The sequence below is a fragment of the Oncorhynchus nerka genome, linkage group LG10, assembly GCF_034236695.1.
Source record: "Oncorhynchus nerka isolate Pitt River linkage group LG10, Oner_Uvic_2.0, whole genome shotgun sequence".
NCBI classification, from domain to species: Eukaryota; Metazoa; Chordata; class Actinopteri; order Salmoniformes; family Salmonidae; genus Oncorhynchus; species Oncorhynchus nerka.
The window spans coordinates 79,543,205-79,552,028 of NC_088405.1; the positions used below are offsets into that span (position 1 = coordinate 79,543,205).

The following is an 8,824-nucleotide window of genomic DNA, read 5'->3' on the forward strand; positions in this document are numbered from 1 at the left end:
TGGATCTCACTGTATGTACCCAGAAAATGCATAGATATGGAGCCACCCCAGATTTGTCCCTAGGCAGCAAAGCAGCCACTATCACTCCAAAATAACTAAAAACTGTAAATACATATTTAGATTAAAGTCAATGTCTCTATAGCTGAGAGTCTTATCTTTCAGATGCAATTGGAACCGAGTTGATAGCCCATAGCGTTCCAAAGTTAGAGCCTCTAACACCCATATCAGTTTCATCTTAGCTCATACCAGTATGTCATATTAGCTCAATCTCCAATTTCTCTGAGTATCACAGAAACACAACACTTAGAATGAAAAACAGAAACATTTTCATGACAAGGTGCTATGGATGAAATGTACGTTTTACTGCTTGACATACAGTGTCTCTTTGCAATCATTATCAATTTGGGGTCCAAAATAACCCCTGTTGGGTTATTTTGTTGGTGGTCAAAAGTAGACTCAGTAAACTTTTAGGGTTAAAAGTAGACTCAGTAATATGACAGTCATACACAGTGAGGATTCTCATACGTGCTAAAGGTAACACATCATCCTACACATCATCACACACAAATTTGAGAACTTACCCCGGTCGGTGTCATAGAGGAAGACAAACTTGTTCCAGTCGTAGTGGTCGAGCAGCGAGAGCAGCGCCCCACGGATGGAGGGCCGGAGCTGCAGCGTGAACTGGCTCTCTCCCTCGGTGGGGAAGCTGGGCGTGATGAGGGAGATGTGCAGCGCCCCGCAGAACGACGTCAGTGTGTGCACAGAACGCTTGTCATACAGGCCAAAGATGGCGAAGACGCCCCGCGAGTACTGTGAGCAGACTGTGAGGAAGATGGGGTGAAGGGGGAAGAGAGAGAGAGAGAGAGATAGGGGGGAGGGAGTGAGGGCAAGAGAGAAAGAGAGAGAGAGAGATAGAGGGAGAGGGGAGGGAGGGAGGGAGAGAGAAAGAGAGAGAGATAGAGGAAGATGGAGTGAAGGGGGAAGAGAGAGAGAGAGAGAGATAGGGGAAGGGAGGGAGGGCAAGAGAGAAAGAGAGAGAGAGAGAGAGATAGAGGGAGAGGGAGGGAGGGAGGGAGGGCAAGAGAGAAAGAGAGAGAGAGAGAAATAGGGGGAGAGGGAGGGAGGGCAAGAGAGAAAGAGAGAGAGAGATAGGGGGAGAGGGAGGGAGGGCAAGAGAGAAAGAGAGAGAGAGAGATAGAGGGAGAGGGAGGGAGGGAGAGAGAAAGAGAGAGAGAGAGATAGAGGGAGAGGGAGGGAGGGCGAGAGAGAAAGAGATAGAGAGAGATAGGGGAGAGAGAGTGCGCAAGAGAGAGAGAGAGAGAGAGAGAGAGAGATAGGGGAGAGGGAGGGAGGGCGAGATAGAAAGAGAGAGAGATAGGGAGAGGGAGGGAGGGCGAGAGAGAAAGAGAGAGATATGGGGAGAGGGAGGGCGAGAGAGAAAGAGAGAGAGAGAGAGATAGGGGAGAGGGAGGGTGAGAGGGTGAGAGAGAAAGAGAGAGAGAGAGATAGGGGAGAGAGAGAGAGTGCGAGAGAGAAAGAGAGAGATAGGGGGAGGGAGGGCGAGAGAGAAAGCGAGATAGGGGTAGAGGGAGGGAGGGCGAGAGAGAAAGAGAGATGGGGGTAGAGGGAGGGAGGGTGAGAGAGAAAGAGAGAGATATGGGGAGGGAGAGCGAGAGAGAAAGAGATATAGGGGTAGAGGGAGGGAGGGCGAGAGAGAAAGAGAGAGAGAGAGATAGGGCGAGAGAGAAAGAGAGAGAGAGATAGGGGGAGAGGGAGGGCGAGAGAGAAAGAGAGAGAGAGAGATAGGGGAGAGGGAGGGCGAGAGAGAAAGAGAGAGAGAGATAGGGGGAGAGGGAGGGAGGGGGAGAGTTACTTACACATTGCAGATAGTTCACTAACCCATTAAAATCCCTACAAGAGGATCCCGTTATAGCCTATGCAATAAGAACTACCCAAAATCCACAAAATATCACATTTTCTCTGATGTTTCCATCTTAGAAAATGTTTTTCTTTCCCAATCAAAATGAAATAAGGACATCGGAAAGCAATAGTCACAAGTTTAATGAGTCTCTCTACCTCCTTTCCTCCCCCCTCTCTCCCTCTTTCTTCCCTCTGGCTCTCTCACCCTTTCACTGCCCTCTCCTTCCTCCCCCTCTCTCTCTCCCTCTTTCTTCCCTCTCTCACCCTTTCACTGCCCCCTCCTTCCTCCCCCTCTCCCTCTCCCTCTTTCTTCCCTCTCTCACCCTTTCACTGCCCTCTCCTTCCTCACCCCCCTCTCCCTCTTTCTTCCCTCTGGCTCTCTCCACCCTTTCACTGCCCTCTCCTTCCTCCCCCTTCTCTCTCCCTCTTTCTTCCCTCTGGCTCTCTCACCCTTTCACTGCCCCCCCTCTCTCTCCCTCTTTCTTCCCTCTGGCTCTCTCACCCTTTCACTGCACCCCCCCTCTCTCCCTCTTTCTTCCCTCTGGCTCTCTCACCCTTTCACTGCCCTCTCCTTCCTCCCCCTCTCTCTCTCCCTCTTTCTTCCCTCTGGCTCTCTCACCCTTTCACTGCCCTCTCCTTCCTCCCCCTCTCTCCCTCTTTCTTCCCTCTGGCTCTCTCACCCTTTCACTGCACCCCCCCCCCTCTCTCCCTCTTTCTTCCCTCTGGCTCTCTCACCCTTTCACTGCCCTCTCCTTCCTCCCCCTCTCTCTCTCCCTCTTTCTTCCCTCTGGCTCTCTCACCCTTTCACTGCACCCCCCCTCTCCCTCTTTCTTCCCTCTGGCTCTCTCATCCTTTCACTGCCCTCTCCTTCCTCCCCCTCTCTCTCTCCCTCTTTCTTCCCTCTCTCACCCTTTCACTGCCCTCTCCTTCCTCCCCCTCTCTCTCCCTCTTTCTTCCCTCTCTCACCCTTTCACTGCCCTCTCCTTCCTCACCCCCTCTCCCTCTTTCTTCCCTCTGGCTCTCTCACCCTTTCTTTCACTGCACCCCCCTCTCCCCTCTTTCTTCCCTCTGGCTCTCTCACCCTTTCACTGCCCTCTCCTTCCTCCCCCCTCTCTCTCTCCCTCTTTCTTCCCTCTGGCTCTCTCACCCTTTCACTGCACCCCCCTCTCTCCATCTTTCTTCCCTCTGGCTCTCTCACCCTTTCACTGCCCCCCCTCTCTCTCTCTCTTTCTTCCCTCTGGCTCTCTCACCCTTTCACTGCACCCCCCTCTCCCTCTTTCTTCCCTCTGGCTCTCTCACCCTTTCACTGCCCTCTCCTTCCTCCCCCTCTCTCTCTCCCTTTTCTTCCTCTGGCTCTCTCACCCTTTCACTGCCCTCTCCTTCCCCCCCTCTCTCCCTCTTTCTTCCCTCTGGCTCTCTCACCCTTTCACTGCCCTCTCCTTCCCCCCTCTCTCTCCCTCTTTCTTCCCTCTGGCTCTCTCACCCTTTCACTGCCCCCCCTCTCCCTCTTTCTTCCCTCTGGCTCTCTCACCCTTTCACTGCCCCCCCCCTCTCTCTCCCTCTTTCTTCCCTCTGGCTCTCTCACCCTTTCACTGCCCCTCACCCCCTCTCTCCCTCTTTCTTCCCTCTGGCTCTCTCACCCTTTCACTGCCCCCCCTCTCTCCCTCTTTCTTCCCTCTGGCTCTCTCACCCTTTCACTGCCCCCCCCTCTCTCCCTCTTTCTTCCCTCTGGCTCTCTCCCTTTCCCTGCCCTCTTCACCCCCCCCTCTCTCTTTCTCTCTCTCACACACGTTCTTTCTGCTAATAAACCAGCTGCGGTATTGTGATAGGATATGACCTGTAGGAGATAAACAACACATCGGCTTTAATCTGAAAATCTGTGTGTCGAGTCTTTACATACTGTAAACACTGCAGTAACAGTTTGCTTAAGAGACTTCCTCATTAAACCGCCTTGGTGTCTCGAGCCTCGATGTTGTAAATGCTTGCGCGTTGTGGTGTGTGGTGTGTGCTTAAAAAACACACCATAATAGACGGTTACACTGACTTCCTCGCATACTGTGAGTACGCAAATGAAAGAACGGCACACAGGGAAAAGTATTTGAACTGTTCCATTGTAAACAAGTTTTTTGTTGTTGTTTTGTTGTTGCTATGCCGGGTTTGACAGCCGTATTTTTTCAAAGTGCTACAGTGCTGTTGATTGTCCATTTCTCTGCAGCTTGCAAATGCCTAAAGCTAAAGCAGAAGAAAGAGAAGAGGAGAGAGGGACAGAGAGAGAATAAGAGAGAGAGAGTTTGAGTTTAAAAAAACTTTATTGGGTCTGGGAAACCACAACACAATAAACACTCAAACAAACAAAAGCATGGTTAAACATAAATTAAAAACACAACACCAAATCTTCATCTAAGTTAACAAGCACAACAACCTCCGAATACCCCATATGCTCATAAACAACCCAATGTAATTAACCAGTGTGTAATAGCTCTTAGTCTGACAAATTGTTCATTTAGCTGCTCCTGACACAAAGATAAGTAAGAGAACTACACCCCTTCTGCTAAACTTGTACTTTGGCCCAAATGTGACTCGTTTCAGGAAACTAGGCGTATGTCACGCGTCAAACCTTCACAGGAGAGCAGTTTGAATGTACATTTCGGGGTATGTTTTTTGACAGAAATGCTTCTAGGACATGTGAACTTTCATGTGCCTTAATAACAAACTTCTATGCCATCAGTAAATACGAATACAATTGTTAAATTACCCGCCTAGTTGGTTTAACCACAGAAAAAGTCAGCAACCTTCCTGCTAGCCATGATTGGCTGAGATAATGAGTGGGCTGGACATTTAAAAAAATTTTTTTTTTAAATTTCATCTTTATTTAAAGGTAGGCTAGTTGAGAACAAGTTCTCATTTGCAACTGCGACCTGGTCAAGATAAAGCAAAGCAATTCGACACAATAAAACAACACAGAGTTACACATGGAATAAACAAAACATACAGTCAATAATTCAGTATAACAAAGAAAACAAAAAATCTTTATACAGTGAGTGCAAATGAGGTAAGACAAGGGAGTTAAAGGCAATAAATAGGCCATGGTGGCGAAGTAATTACAATATAGCAATTAAACCCTGGAATGGTAGATGTGCAGAAGATGAATGTGCAAGTAGAGATACTGGGGTGCAAAGGAGCAAGATAAATAAATAAATACAGTATGGGTATGAGGTAGGTAGATAGATGGGCTGTTTACAGATGGGTTATGTACAGGTGCAGTGATCTGTGAGCTACTCTGACATGCCGAGAGATGAGTTCGGATTGGTCTGCCATGTAGCAGGCTTCTGTCTATAACATGAGCTGGTCAGTATGTGTAGGTAATCCTACACAATCCTGTTGCTCTCCACTTTCTGAAGGACCAAGTTTTGAAATAAGTAGAATTAGGGTATGATAGCTAAGGAAATGGAGTAAACACCTGTCTCCGGATTACATCTTCAAACTAAGGGCAACGATGGTATCCGTGACAGAGGCAGAAGCGTCCATCCATGTATACAGGTGAGAGAGTCTAGCTAGTTACATTTTCAGATATTACACATTTCTAATTTTGTCAGAAATTCATTTTCAATTCAAGTTAAAATGTAACGTTAGCTGCCTGGCTCGCTCGCTAGCCAACGTTACGTGTATGATCTGTGTAGTAATATTATTCATATCTCAGAGCCATTTGCTCTGCTAGTTATAGAATAATGTTAGTAAACGTTGACAAAAAGCATAATTAAATTGTTGCCATACAGTAAACTCATCCAAGACAAAAAAAAGATCCCCAAACCCAAGGCTTTCATTGTTTTGAAAAAGTACTAGTGGGCCACACGGTCAAAAGCCTTCTCCTGACAGTTTACAAATGTCTAAAACATGTCTAAAACATCTCTTATTAGAAACAAGTTCTCATTAGAGCGATCAGGTACACAGTAAGACTGGTCATTGTGGACCAACAGCCCCAGATATCATTTCAACCTGTTTGAGAGACACTTAGATATCATTTTATATTCTGCACACAGCAATGCAACAGGTCGGCAATTTTTTTAAAGAGCCAAATCCCCCTTTTTTGGCAACAATTAAAGCACAGCACATTGACAGGATACAGACAGAGAACCCTCATGAAAAGATTCTCACGCCACTTCATAACAACCCCTCCCAATAGATCCCCAAAAGTGCTTACAGAAATCAGATGGTAAACCATCGATGCCAGGGGCTCAGCCTGATGAGAGCTGCATAACTGCATTGAGTCCAAAGCAGCTCTTTGCTCAGGTCCCAAATGAGGAAGTCTATGTAAAAACTGTTCAGCACACAGAGAATCACAATCCTCCGCCTTATAGAGGGCAGAGTAGAAATACACGTCATGTTGGCGCATCTCACCGTCATCCGTGGTCATTTTCCCACCAGGGAGACGAAGGCAGACCATCTGTTTGCGTTGCAATGTTGACTGTCCTAGTTCATGTCTCTTGCCCTGTAAATTCATGACAAGTCCGGGGTCATTCTGAGTGAGTAACTTCGATTCAATAGATTTGATGTCCTGTTCAAGGGCCCTGATAGTCTCTTTAACTTCAATACTAGACAGAGCAGTATACTGTTGACAAAACACATGTATTTGGACCTTCCCAACCTCCCACCATTGTCTCAAGGACTCAAAAATCCATTTAATAACCCTCCCGTTTTCCCAAAATAACAAAAACCTTTCACAAAACATGGCGCCATGTAATAACTTACCATTAAATACCAATAAGGTGATGACATTCGTGGACAAGACAAGTGAATATCAACAGTAACAATATGGTGATCAGAAAAACCCTACCACAGTAGTGCTCAGATACATACAACCTCTCTAATCTCGCTCTACTGACACAACCTTAATTAACTTTAAGTCATGTGTACAGCCTAACTTTTGCATTTCTTACTCTCCACACATCAGAAAACTCAATCTCAGTTAATAGACCAGACAGACAAATTGCTGACCGCAAGTGAGGTTCTTCAGCAGTGCGATCAACAGGAAAATCTACTGTACAGTTCCAGTCCCCCCCTAAAACCATATATCCCTCTTGGTCACACTGTCTTAAGGTTTCCTTTATTTGATCAAATATAGCAATACGCTCTGTACCCTCATTAGGAGCATAAACATTCCAAAACAACAACAACAACAAAAACATTGCCTTGACCAATAAAACCCGACCCTTGACATTCTCTGTTGTAGATACCACAGTCACCCGTAAGTCTGAGGAAAACAAAATTGCCACCCCAGCACTGAAATTAGTACCATGACAGAGTATATGCTGCACCTCCCACCACATACCCCAGGAAACCTCATTAGCCTCATCACTATCTATCTCCTGTAGAAAAACTACATGAAGCCTTTTCTGTTTTATTACTTCTAATACCCAAGCACTCTTATTCCTGTCCCTTCCCCCATTAGTATTGAGAGAACCGACCCTTAGTACCTCCATATAGTAAAGAGAAAGGAAAAACAGAAGAAACCACAAAGAATCCAGACAAAGAGAAAAAAAGCACCCTATGAGGCACGATAATCATCATTGTTTAAATGTTATTTTAACCTTACCATGTTTCCCACTACATTTTGCTGCTTTGACAGCAGTAACACATTTCCTCAAGCGGAAAAGCTTCTTCACACTCAACTGGTCTAACCCCACCGTCTTCTGTAACACCACAGCTGACCTCGCAAACTAATCAACATTTTAAAAAATCTGCCAATTTAACAGATTTCCCAAAAGTCTGGTCCAGGAACCCATTTTCCTCATCTACATTGTAAATTGAGTCATCGCCAGCTGTTATTGTACCAACAGGGATATTAGACATGTCCATATCATTCTCCTGATCCTCCTCAATGGAGGCCACAGACCCCTGACTCCTATCTGCCATACCCCCCTTGCACCCTATCACTCGAACCGGGCATCTCCTCCATTGCTTGGGAGACTAGCCCCACCTGAACCCCCTCAAATCAAATGTATTGGTCACATACACATGGTTAGCAGATGTTATTGAGAGTGTAGCGAAATACTTGTGCATCTAGTTCTGACAGTGCAGCAATATCTAGCAACTAATATCTTACAATTCCACAACAAATACTTAATACACACAAATCTAAGTAAAGGAATGGAACAGACCTATATCCATCCTGCCCTGCCTATCTAAGGTCTTCGAAAGCCAAGTCAACAAATAGATCACTGACCATCTCAAATCCCACCGTACCTTCTCCGCTGTGCAATCTGGTTTTCGGTTTTTCTAATGACTGCCTTGCCTGGTTCACCAACTACTTTGCAGACAGAGTTCAGTGTGTCAAATCGGAGGGCATGTTGTCCGGTCCTCTGGCAGTCTCTATGGGGGTGCCACAGGGTTCAATTCTCGGGCCGACTCTTTTCTCTGTATATATCAATGATGTTGCTCTTGCTGCGGGCGATTCCCTGATCCACCTCTACGCAGACGACACCATTCTCTATACTTCTGGCCCTTCCTTGGACACTGTGCTATCTAACCTCCAAACGAGATTCAATGCCATACAACACTCCTTCCGTGGCCTCCAACTGCTCTTAAACGCTAGTAAAACCAAATGCATGCTTTTCAACCGTTCGCTGCCTGCACCCGCACGCCCGACTAGCATCACCACCCTGGATGGTTCCGACCTAGAATATGTGGACATATATAAGTACCTAGGTGTCTGGCTAGACTGTAAACTCTCCTTCCAGACTCATATCAAACATCTCCAATCTAAAATCAAATCTAGAGCTTTCTATTTCGCAACAAAGCCTCCTTCACTCACGCCGCCAAACTTGCTCTAGTAAAACTGACTATCCTACCGATCCTCGACTTCGGCGATGTCATCTACAAAATAGCTTCCAATACTCTACTCAGC

The 8,824-nt window shown here is 46.5% G+C and overlaps 1 protein-coding gene across 1 annotated transcript in view; it reads right to left on the minus strand.

The window, feature by feature from the left end:
- LOC115136072 (glutamate receptor 4-like) overlaps positions 1–7,833 on the minus strand; it is a 95,207-nt gene extending 87,374 nt beyond the window's left edge. The window contains exons 1-2 of the mRNA XM_065023386.1: positions 7,752–7,833; positions 582–821 (exon numbers count right to left, since the gene is read on the minus strand). Of these exons, the coding sequence (XP_064879458.1) occupies positions 582–821; positions 7,752–7,833 (322 nt within the window). The remainder of the gene's footprint in view (positions 1–581; positions 822–7,751) is intronic.
- Between the last annotated feature and the right edge of the window lie 991 nt (positions 7,834–8,824).